This window comes from Indicator indicator, chromosome 8, assembly GCF_027791375.1.
Source record: "Indicator indicator isolate 239-I01 chromosome 8, UM_Iind_1.1, whole genome shotgun sequence".
In the NCBI taxonomy this organism is placed as follows: domain Eukaryota; kingdom Metazoa; phylum Chordata; class Aves; order Piciformes; family Indicatoridae; genus Indicator; species Indicator indicator.
This window is the reverse complement of record NC_072017.1, coordinates 34,185,670-34,198,165: the sequence shown is the minus strand read 5'-3', so window position 1 is coordinate 34,198,165 and position 12,496 is coordinate 34,185,670. Positions and strand designations below refer to the sequence as shown.

At 42.5% G+C, this 12,496-nt stretch overlaps 1 protein-coding gene across 1 annotated transcript in view; it reads left to right on the top strand.

The window, feature by feature from the left end:
- The window catches only part of PPP3CA (protein phosphatase 3 catalytic subunit alpha), a 126,185-nt gene that overhangs the window by 77,236 nt on the left and 36,453 nt on the right, over positions 1-12,496 (top strand). Inside the window, exons 6-7 of the mRNA XM_054383312.1 lie at positions 8,213-8,290; positions 10,893-10,987. Of these exons, the coding sequence (XP_054239287.1) occupies positions 8,213-8,290; positions 10,893-10,987 (173 nt within the window). The remainder of the gene's footprint in view (positions 1-8,212; positions 8,291-10,892; positions 10,988-12,496) is intronic.

Below are 12,496 nucleotides of genomic sequence, written 5' to 3'. Positions count from 1 at the left end.
TTTGCCATGGGCTAATGGTACAGTAACTCTCAGGCATTTCTATAAGACATGTATCCAACTTGGAAACATGCTGCTACTTAATGTCTTGAGAATGGCTTCTTTCAGTGATCAGTATACTTGAAGTCAGCTCAACCCTTTCTTTTTCCTTTTTAAATGTGATATTAGCTTATAGAGAGACTGCCAGTAACTGGGTACAGGCAGTCAAGGTGTGGGGAGAACTCTCTCCTTTCTAAACCACGCTAGGATGAAGAATCTCGTAATTCCCATAAGATTGACTGGATGGATGAAGAACTAAAATGTTCTTTCACTGCATCCAGTTACTGCGTGGTCCTAACCATGAAAAGGTGAGACTGGATCCACACCAAGCTTTTTTCACTTCCTTTGTGTCAAAGGTCTGGTAAAGAACACCAGGAGTTTTGTTGCACCACTGAGTTTTAATTAGCAGTGTCTTATCCTATGCAAAGTACATCAAGGGCTTCCTACAGGGGGGCAGGCAAACGTGCAAGCTTAACACTCCTTTCTCGGATCATTTGTGTGTATAAGACTTACTAATTACTGACTGTTAACAAGAGTGTGAGTGTGTCATGAACCTGGCCAAAGTCAATGGATGACCTCAGAAGTATCACAGGACATTAGAGGTTGGAAGGGACCTCCAGAGATCATTGAGTCTGACGCCCCCTGCCAAAGCAGGATCACCCAGGGTAGTCTGCACAGGAATGCATCCAGGCAGGTTTTGAATGTGTCCAGAGAAGGAGACTCCACAACCTCTCTGGGCAGCCTGTGCCAGTGCTCTGTCACCCTCACTGTAACAAAGTTTCTCCTCATGTTGAGGCAAAATCTTCTATGTTCAAGCTCAAATACCTGTTGTTTGTTGTCTTATTTTTGTGCACCATCAAAAAGAGATTGGTCCCCTCCTCTTGACACCCACTCCTGATCAGATTCCCTCTCAGCCTTCTCTTCTCCAGACTAAATAGCCCCAGGGCTCTCAGTCTCTCTTCATAGGGGAGATGTTCAAGTCCCCTACTCATCCTTGGGGCTCTGTTGGACTCTCTCCAGCAGATCCCTATCTCTCTTGAACTGGGGAGCCCCAAACTCAACACAGTATTCCAGGTGTGGTCTTAGCAGGGCAGAGTAGGGGGGAGAGAAAAACCTCCCTAGACCTGCTGGCATCACTTCTTGATGCACCCCAGGATACCATTGGCTCTCTTGGCCACAAGGGCACATTGCTGTCCCGTGGAGAACTTGCTGTCCACCAGGACTCAAAGGTCTTTTTCTCTGTGGAACTGCTTTCCAGCAGGGCAGCCCCTAACCTGTACTGATGCTGCACAAATTTTCTCAGGTGTGGTGCTCCAAACTCTTGGGTTTTCTTAGTGAGATTATTATAAGTTCTTAAGGAACATTGAGCTTTGTAAAGCTGTTTGGCTGTTGACTACCTTGTTACACTTTTTTCAAAAGCAACAAAAAACAATCAAAGGCAGAAATGGTTACCAGCATCAAGAGTGCATTGCAGCCTTCTCTGAGAACTTAATTTGCCAGCCTTGGGTAGCATTGAAATTATTCAGCTTTATGATTGCTCTGGAGCAGAATAATTTTGGCTTTACCAGCACATCATTTCAGTGGTTTACTTTACATGCATGCTAAGTTTGTAAATAAGTAAGGACTAGAGAAATGTCTGCTAAAAGCTTTGGAAGATTATAGTGTGTTTCACTACCACAGGGTGTGAGACACATTTGTATGAACGGTTGGGATTGGGGTTTGTTTTTTTAATTTGCAGTGGCAGCATTTTAAACAGAATCTTTTGCCCACTTTTCCTTCTTCCAGCCCAGAAGCTTTTTGCTGCCCTCGTTATTATCTGCCCATCTGTCCTGGTAGAATTGCTTGTGAGCTCCATCAGACCTGGGAACATATCCAATTTTATAAGAATGACTCTGCAAAAAAATAAAAAAGATATGTGCTTATTTGTTCTAATCCCATGCAATTCCCTGCTCTGCTTCTCAGTGCAGCTCTGCAGACAGCACAGCTAAGGGCAAGAAAATTCAGGTGAAAAGAGAGGTGCTGGGAGCTGTGTAGGACAGCACTGCAGCAAAAAGGTTTTTGCTTTTAGAGACAAGGGGAAAAAAATCCCAAAGCAGTGGGCTTTGCTGAAAACCTGTTTTTATATATGCTGTAATCTTACAGAAGTTGTTCTGCTCACATTTGAATGTCCTCTTTTCACAGAAATGTTTACATCTCTGCTTTAATGGTGTAGGGGAAAAAAAATCCATCCTATTTTTCCAGTTATTGATGGAAGAGCAATTGGACACCATCTGCCATTTTGGTTCATGTTAGCAAAGGATTGCTCCTCTTCCAAAACTGCGTGGTTGTAAGACCTCAGCAAGCCATGCACGAGGCATTTTAATGACAAAAGGATACTGAAGTAGGGAATATCAGAGTCACATGCTCCATGGGGAATAACATCTCTTCTAGTTTAGCAGTGGGGTATTTTGTTTTCTCCATGAGTCACTGCTCCTCTGTGATTCAGCATGACACATGAAGCGCAGGCAGAAGGCTAGGTGATTCTGGAAAAGCCTGTTGCGTGGGGGGGGTTCTGTTTGTTTGTTTTCCCTCTTGGCCAACTGCTTTATTTCTAGCTCATCTGAGCTACAGTCTGGGCTCTGCAGAGCAGGGCAAGGAGAAGAGTGTTTCTGAAATGGCAGTGAACAGAAAGACTTGTAGGGAATTTGATTGCAAGACAATGATTTTCATTAGAAAGTTTAGGGGAATAAAAATAAATTCAAAGTAGAACTCTTTTTGGTAAAAGCTTGTTTCTGATAACTTTTGCTATAATCTGTTTTATTGACATCTTGCAGGACTTCTTGCAGCTTACCTGGAGGTCATGGCATTTTGTGTTGAGGAATATTGTGTAATATGAAACTGCATTTGGACAGCAGCAAAATGATGTTAGGAAAGTGCTGGAAATTAAAGCCCTACGTTTACTGTTGCAACTGGTTTAGTGTGTGTAATAACTGCATATGATAAAAAACTTTGCTTCTCCACAGCCCCAGCTTCAGCAAGTAGCTGAAGAAAAATGCCTGAGAGTTAATTTGGCTTTTGCAGAATAAACTATGCAGATAAACTGCTTATGGGTTGTAGTTGTCTGGGTGATACCATCGTTGTTGTCATCACAGAATGGTTTGAGTTGAAAGGGACCTTAAAGATCATCTAGTTCCATCTCCCCTGCCATGGGCATCTCTCACTCAGATCCTCATCCAGCCTGGTCTTGAACACTTCTTGGAATGAGGCATCCACAGCTTCTCTGGGCAACCTATTCCACCACCCTCATAGTAAAGAACTTCTTCCTAATGTCTAATCTAAATCTACCTTGCTCTAGTTTAAAACCTTTGTCCTTTCACAACAAGCCATTGTAGAAAGTTTCTCCAGCTTTCCTGTAGGCCCCCTTCAGGTACTGGAAGGCCACTCTACGGTTTCCCTGAAGCCTTTTCTCCAGGCTGAACAGCCTCAGCTCCCTCACCCTGTCTTCGCAGAGGTGCTCCAGCCTTCTGATCATCATTGTGGCCCTTCTCAGGGGGCAATAGAGTGCTTGTGCATTACAGATACTGTGTTACTCTCTTAGAAGAAAAGATGGCAGCCACATTTTTGGAATTTTTTGTGTGTTTGAATGGAGCACTGTGTGGCACCTCTGCCTTTCCAGGCGTGAGCCCTATAGAACCAACCAAATTCTGCTAGTAGAAGGCTGTTTTCCGTGGATTTATGAAGAATAAGATAATTAAGGAATAAAAAACTTTTTTTTTTTGCACTTTGAAATAAAAAGAAGAACCTATCATATCTATTTAGGAGCCTTTTTTACCACTTCATTATATCATCTTTAAAAGCAGTACTTAACACCAGATGAAAAGAATTCTAGGGGAAAAAAAAAGTAATAGGCTAGACATTTTGAGCAGCTGCAGTGATCATGAACATAATCAACTGTCTATCAGATTTTTCATTATAGACCCCAGTTTTCAGAAGTTCATGTAAAAATTTCTAAACAAAATGTACCATAAGTCTACATTTAGTCACAATTAATTATGAAAAGAAATGCATGCAAATTAGTTCTCATTTGATGGTGGTTTGAATGGCAGCCTGTCTGCATTTGAGATCACTGCAGTTGCCAAAATGATACCCCCACATTATTTGGGAATTGAAATTATTTTATAATGGCAATCTCTTTAGACAGTTGCAAATTCCAGACCTGCAACTGAGAATGCATGCTAGATGGGGCAAGTCCAAAAAACAGCAATATGCCATTCTGCTGGGTTTGTAGCCTCTAGCAGCAGATGACATTTCAGCTCTAAAATAGCCAGGAAGGTTGGAAGCAAGCAGTTGCCTTTCTCATGGATAAACTGAAGGAAGATCACAGTATCACACAGTATCATCACAGTATATCAGAGGTTGGAAGGGACCTCAAGAGATCATCAGGTCCAAGCCCCCTGCCAGAGCAGGGTCACTTATGGTAGTCCGCACAGGAATGCATCCAGGTGGGTTTGGAAAGTCTTCAGACAAGGAGACTCCGCAACCCCCCTGGGCAGTCTGTTCCAGTGCTCTGTCACCCTCATTGTAAAGAAGTTTCTCTTCATGTTTAGGTGAAATCTTCTCTGTTCAAGTTTGAACCCATTCTTCCTTGTCTTATTACTGTGAACTACCGAAAAGAGCCTGGCCCCCTCCACTTGACACCCACCCTTGATCAGATATTTATACACATTGATGAGATCCCCTCTCAGTCTTCTCCAGCCTAAATAGCCCCAGGATGATGCATTAGATTTGTTATGGCTGTTACGGTTTTTTGCTGTTGTTGCTGTTGTTAGTTTTGGTTGGTTGGTTGGCTTTTATATCATGTAATTTTATGTCCTCGATGCATAAGTTAGACACTATAATGGAGCTATTAAGTGATTGCAAAGAGGCTCTGAAGGTGGTCCATGAAATCATGGCTGGGACAGCTGATCTTTTGTATGGTGTTTAACTGAGTTGTTCGGGTTTTTTAACTTGCTTAGTATGTTCAGCAACAACTTTTGCTTAAGTGTTTTGAAGAACAGTGTTACTGTATGACTGCATCTTGCCCTTAAGGTATGCTTGGAGATTCAGAGACTGCAGATTTGTGTTTACAGGCACGCTGCAAACCCATTGTGCTACAGAAACAGCACAGAAGGGATCATGGAGATGCTTTAGTTTCTCCCCCTAAACCTTGTATTTCCTTCTTTAAACTTTTTTTTGACTCTTCTATTTTTTGAACTATGAGAGAGTTGAATCAGTAGTGGAAAGTAAACACAGTGAAAGGGTGTTAATGATGGGCCTCATTTATAGAATTGTCAGGGTTGGAAGACACCTCAAGGATCATCTAGTTCCAACCCCTGCCATGGGCAGGGACACCTCACACTAGATCAGGTTGCCCAGAGCCACATCCAGCCTGGCTTTAAAAACATCCAGGGATGGGACTTCTACCACCTCCCTGGGCAGAACCACCCTTCTACCACCCTTATGTCTTACCACCCTTATGGTGAAGAACTTCTTCCTGACATTTAATCCAAATCTCCCCTCCTCTAGCTTGGATCCTTTCCCCCTAGTCCTATCCCTACCTGATATCCTAAAAAGTCCCTCCGCAGCTTTCTTGTAGGCCCCCTTCAGATACTGGAAGGCCACAATAAGGTCTCCTTAGAGCCTTCTCTTCCCAAACTGAACAGCCCCAACTCTCTCAGCCTGTCTTCATAGGAGACGTGCTCCAGCCCTCTGATCACCCTTCTCCAGCCATTAGGTTGCATTTCAGAGCTGCTACCTGAGTTTTAAACCTTTTGCCACGAGTTTTGATTTCTTTTTAAGCAACAATTTTGATTGTTGCTCTCTCACTTGCCCAGCAATGAGGAGAGGGAATTACAACATCTACATGGCATATCCTGATCCTCAAATCCAGGAAAATCTATGTCGGTGTCCCAGTCAGGTCAGACATCGCTCTGGGGCAGGCTGCACTTGGGAAGCAGCCCAACTCTCCACCTGTGCCAGCCTGCCTCTCTACCTAGGCAGCTCCAGAGCTAGGACACTTGGTGCTGGTCAAGCTCCAGTTGGACAGAGGGCTTACAGGAGACCAACAGCTCAAACTCCTGTGCCTGGCCAGCTGGTCTGGCTAGTTATGTGCAGGCAACCTCCAGCACTGGAAGTAAAGTCAGATAGTGACAGGAGCTTGCAGCACTTGGTTTCCTGACAGCTTTGGTGCTTTAAATGCAACTTATTTACACTGCTCATGAGAACAGAGCCAACACCAAGCTGCATCCTTGCTAGTGAGCAATGTTAAACTCAGAAGTGCTTTTCAGACATAGAGTCACCGGGCTGCAGGAATGTGGATGAGCCCACATGCTACCTGGCAGGAGTGCCTGCTTCCCACTTTACTAAAAGGTCATGAAATACAAAGTAGTCAGCTGAATGATTCCTTGGTTTCAAGGGTAGGATATAAATCTAGATAAGGCAAAACAAATTGCATAGGACTGGCCCAAAGAGGAGCAAAAGGGAAGAGCTCTAGATGTCATCTAAAGAAAGAATCTTACTCACCCCTTAGATGTTTTTAAGGGACCTGGCAAGGTTTTGCCAAATCTGTGAAGTCTGTTTCGTTATGATGCCACTTCTCATTTACCTTCTTCAATGCATGTTCCTTGTTCTACTTGCCTCTTAGCTTTTCCCAGGGGAACCCAGGAAGTTTTAGGTTTTATCCCTGGAGGTTTTTAAGGCCAGGCTGGATGTGGCTCTGGGCAACCTGATCTAGTATGAGGTGTCCCTGCCTATGGCAGGGGGGTTGGAACTGGATGATCCTTGTGGTCCCTTCCAACCCTAACAATTCTATGATTCTTGGGTTCTGTATTAAATTACTCATGACAGGAAAAGAGAGGTTTTGCTTTCTGTCTTGAAGTGATAGATGGCCATCGTGCTTGTTATCCTTCAGCACAGGCAGGGAGAGTTATCAGTGGTTTAAAAGCAAGAAGAAGACAGTCATTACAGAAAAAAAACCCCACAACTTACTTTTGAAAGCGACAAAACAGAGTAATTTTGACTTCTGTGGTATTTATTTAGGTATAATTTTAAATAGCTTTTTTCTGAAAACTTTTTATTTCATTCTTCTGCTATCAAAATTGCAAGTTATTGTATGTTTTGTTCTTCTGTGTGACTTTCATATATGTTCAGTGGCTTAAACAGTGAGGATGATTTTAAGTTTCTGAGGGTGTTCCATTCCCCCTAGTAATGATAGGACTGGGTGGAATGGAAAAAAGAATGGAAATGGGTAAATTCAGATTGGATGTTAGGAAGAAGTTTTTCACCACGAGGGTGGTGAGACACTGGCACAGGTTGCCCAAGGAGGTGGTGGAAGCCTGAAGGTTTTTAAGGCCAGGCTGGATGTGGCTCTGAGTAACCTGATCTAGTGTGAGGTGTCCTTGCTCACGGCATGGTGGTTGGAACTGGATGATCCTTGAGGTCCCTTCCAACCCTAACAATTGTATGATTCTAAAGAAAGGGCTCCTCCATTCTCCTTGAAAGCAACACTGTGTGCATTGAAAAGTGACAGAGATTCTTCTATCACCATTTTCACTTAATGGTTTTGTTTTATTTTTACAGTAGAACATGCCTTGGAAAAATATCTTCAATGGGCACATTTGTGGGGTTTTAGAAGTCACAGAATTTACACTTTAAGTTGCCAATGGGAAAGATCATTCTTGTTTATTAACGAGATAAAGTCCTGCAGATCAAGCATCTCCATTTTGGAGAGTGAATTGCTTTTCTTCTTTCTTTTGCTGCCTTTTTCTGCACACCATCTGGTGTCCATAAGCAGCCTGTGCATACAGTAGATAGTGGACAAGGAGGTTTTCTGTTGCAAGCAATCACTGTATCACATTTTCCCCTTTAGAAGCGCAGTGAATCCTAAAGTATAATAAAAGAAACTACTTTCCTTCTGACAAGAAGAGGGTGATTGTTGTTAGATAATGAACCACAGCTTCCCAGCCTTCCTCTCTATGCAGTTACGGGGTGGGGATTTTAAAAAGTGCTGCTGCTAGTGTTGTCTCTACTGAAATCTGCCTGCAGAGCAGGGGCTGAGTTTCATCTGTGATCATGCTGGATTAAACATTTTTTGAAAGCTGGAGCTAAGTGTGGTGCTTCTGACAATGCCATAACAGGTGTTATTCTTTTCTTCTAACAGTTACCCTGCTGTATGTGAATTCCTACAGCACAATAACTTGTTATCTATACTCCGAGCTCATGAAGCCCAGGATGCTGGGTAAGTATAGAATCACAGTGTAGTTTTAACTGGAAGAGACCTTTAAGATCATCAAGACCAACCAATCACCTGACACTGCTAGTTCACCATTAAACCATGTCCCTAAGCACAGATACACATCTTTTAAATACCTCTGGGACTAGTGACTCCACCACTTCCCTGGGCAGCCTGTTCCAGTGCTTGAGAACCCTTTCTGTGAAGAATTTTTCCTCATATCCCACCTAAGCCTCTCTCCTGGCATAGCTTAAGGCCATTTCCTCTTGTCCTCTTGCTTGTTATTAGAAAAAACAGACTGACCCTCAGCTCCTTACAATCTCCTTTCAGGGAGTTGTAGAGAGTGATAAGGTTTCCCCTCAGCCTCCTTGTCTCCATGCTAAACAGTACCAGTTCCTCTTTATAAAGCCTATACTGGAGTTGTTGCCCTTCTCTGGATGTGCTCAATGTCCTTCTTGTAGTGAGGGCCCCGAAACTAAACAGTGTCTGCGGAGCAGCCTCACCAGTGCTGAGTACAGGGGTACAATCACTTCCCTGCTCATGCTGACCACTCTGTTCCTGATGTAGGTCAGGATGCTGTTGGCCTTCTTGGCCACCTGAACACACTGCTGGCTCATATTCAGCCAGCTCTTGACCAATGCTCCCAGGTCCCTTTTTGCTGGGCAGTCTTCCAGCCGCTGTTTCCCAAGCCTGCAGCGTTCATGGAGTTGTTGCAACCCAAGGACAGGATCCAGAACTTGGCCTTGTTGACCCTCATGCCATTTGTCTTGGCCCATTGATCTAGACTGTCCAGGTCCCTCTGCAGAGCCTTCCTACCCCTGAGCAGACCAACATTCGTGTCCAACTTGGTGTCATTTTCAAACTTACTGAGCATATGTGGAGAGGGGACACTAATAATGAAGAATGGCTTACTGTTGTCGAACAGCACAAGGAAGCATAGAACAGCTGAGTGAGAATGAACTGGAAAAATGTATAAATTAAGTTGCAGCAGCTCTTGCTTTTTACTAATGCTATAAAAATACACACTGGCATTAGAATGTCTTTTACATGATTGTTCCTGAGTTACAAGACTTAATGAATCCTCATGTATCCCACTTACTTAGCCTTGGAGATTTTAAGTGGCATAGAAGGACCGAAAGTTCTTTGGATGCCAAAAACAGAGCTGTTACAAATGTGCCTGAGTGTTCTGACTCACTGATTGCCCTGACTCCTGGGAAGTGACTTGGCTCACGAAGGCTCTTGGCTCAAGAACTGTGATCTCTTAGGCCTTTCACCCTCTATCTGAAACTTCTGGGCCTCTTGGTTTTGTGTTATCAAGAAAATAAGCTTGTGGAACCCAATAACCAAAAAGGATTTTATGCAGGAGTATCATTAGTGAATTTAATGAGTTTATTAAGACACTGTATGCAAGACTGATGAAGGTCAAGGACTGGGTGGTGTTGGTGGTTCTGTTATGGAACTCAACTGCCACTGTAAAGATAGAATTTTTAATGCTGCTTAAAAAAAAAAATTACCTGTTCATTGAAATGTACCACACTTCTGGGATCTTAATGAAGGATTGGTATCTGAATAACTAGCTTTTCATATCTTGCATAAATTATTAATGTGTTTATTTGGAGGTAGAAGCTTTACCCAACCTGAATAGTAATAAAAGATAAAGTAGCAAGATTGTAGGAGTGAGGTCGATATTCAGTGTGCATATAAAAAGGTGTTCTGAATGTTTGAATTATCAGACTTTGAACCATCAATGCAATTAAAAGCAAGCTATTATTCTGTCAAAAATAACTGACATAAAATATCCAATGGTAATGAAATCTCATTTTTATTGTATTACTTTCCAATAAGGGGTGTGAAAAATAAAATTTTTCAAGAAAGGATCACATTGGAACTCTACAATGGTTGCAGTGCAGCTGTTGTGGATGTTTGCCGGTAGCTGAAGATTAAGAAACAGTGTTTGCTCTTACTTGTGCCTTAGTAAGACAAAAGTGCTGATTGGTTTCTTCCAATCACTTGCAGAGTCAATGCTTGACTGATTATATGTTGGTCCAATAAGCCTTTTATTTTTCATAAGGCAGCAAGGTTAGGTAATGAAAACATGCAAGCATTAATAAACTGGCTAATAGACTGGATGAGATCTGACCACAGCACTTAAAAAATTAGACCCCCTGTTTCCCCTCCCCTTTTCATAATTTCCATCTCCTCTGACCTTGCCATCACTTTCATGCCCAGAGAGGACAGGCAGCTGGAGGCTCATGGAGCACATGCCTTTCTCTTCTGAAGGCACCACTGTGCATCTCCAAGGAGTGTGCTGGTGCTCTTCTTCCCCCGCTGCTCCATGGAGGGAGCCTCTGGGAGCATCCTGGGGTGTTTGCAGACAGAGGCCACCTTTCTCCAGGGGTGGGCACCAAGCAGTCATGACAGAAACCACCTCCAGCTCACTACATTTCAGGCAGATACACAGCTTTTGATCGTGATCTGGATGCTGGGCCATCCCAAATGGATATAATACACAACCATGCAGGAAATATTTTCTCCATGGCTTTAAAAAGCAATGACAAATACGCATATGACACTGGGTAATAATTGGTATCTTCTCTTTCCCTTCTAGGTATCGCATGTACAGGAAAAGCCAGACAACAGGCTTCCCTTCACTAATCACTATTTTTTCAGCACCAAACTATCTAGATGTATACAATAACAAAGGTAAGAATTAAATTCCTGTTAACACACAGCAGACTATGCTTCTCCTTACTTAAACTTACTACACTGGTTTTCTGTTTTCACTCTGTTATCAATTTGTGCCCATTTGCTTCCACTGTTTAGTAGTTCCTGCCCATTCCATTCATTACATAATATAAATCTAATTAAATTTATTGCAGGCAGATGTGTGCCTCTGAACATAACTGTAGATTCTAATATGCCTTAGGATATTTCTGTGTTTTGACTGCAAGTTACTGAGTAAATGTTACATGGGAAGCAGAACTGGAAACAGCTCTGTTAACTAAGAGAAGTATATTAAGAGATGCTGCGGGTGAGATCTTCAGAGCCCAGTGTTCCTTGTAATTAATTATTTGTCCCTTTGCTGCTGTCCAATAAAATTAATGGAGTTTGTGTGTGCAAACCCACTAGACAGCCATCAAACTTTGATAGATCATCAGTGGATAAAGCGTGGGGTAGATATTGTCTGAGTCCCTTTATGGTTTGCTGGGTTTTTTTTTAATAATTTGAAAACCATTCTGTTGGAAATGAAATATCATTAGCCAAAAGGAAAAACAAAAACAAACAAACAAAAAAGATTACTGCACAAATAAGCAGTCATTGGTCACTGTGTAAAAACTCCACTGAACGCAAGTGTTTGTAGCTTCTCTGATTTTCGGTTTATTGCATTCCCTGTAATTTTCTCTAATGAACTGGGGGTGGGGGGAAATCATGTTTCTAAAAATAAAGCATTCTAATAAACTTGTCCTCCTGTATCTTGAAATGAACAGTAATGCTTGCTTTGTCCTATTCCCAGCAATGCTAAAGTGAATTGGTGTTCCTCTGTGAGCAAAACAATATAATGTTTTTCTCAGTGTTATTTCTGAAAATATCTCCATTGCAGAGATATCAATCTTGCTTGAAACATTTTTAATTTGGATGCTCGCCTGCAAAAGACGTAAGAAACTTAATATTTTAAATTTCTTTTTAATAATTTTTTTTAAACTTGCAAAACAAAGCTTCTTCAGGCATCATTTTGTATTACAGAATTTATAATCTGAGAGCTGTTATGCCAGAAATTGTATGCTAGGGAAGGAAACACTCCACTGGTCAAGGGATGTAATTACCCCCTCTACTCCACTCTGGTGAGACCTCACCTGAAGTACTGTGTCCAGTTCTGGAGCCCCTATTACAAGAAAGATCTGGATGTGCTGGAACATGGCCAGAGAAGGGCCATGAGGATGATTAGAGGGCTTGAGCTCCTCTTCTATGGAGACAGACTGAGAGAGTTGGGGTTGTTCAGTTTGGAGAAATGAAGGTTCTGAGGAGACCTTCTTGTGGCCTTCCAGTCTCTGAAGGGGGCTACAAGAAAGCTGGGGAGGGACTTTTTAGGGTGTCAGGGAGTGATAAGACTAGGGGGAATGGAGCAAAACTAGAAATGGGTAGATTCAGATTGGGTGTTAGGAAGAAGTTCTTCACCATGAGGGTGGTGAGACACTGGAACACATTGCCCAG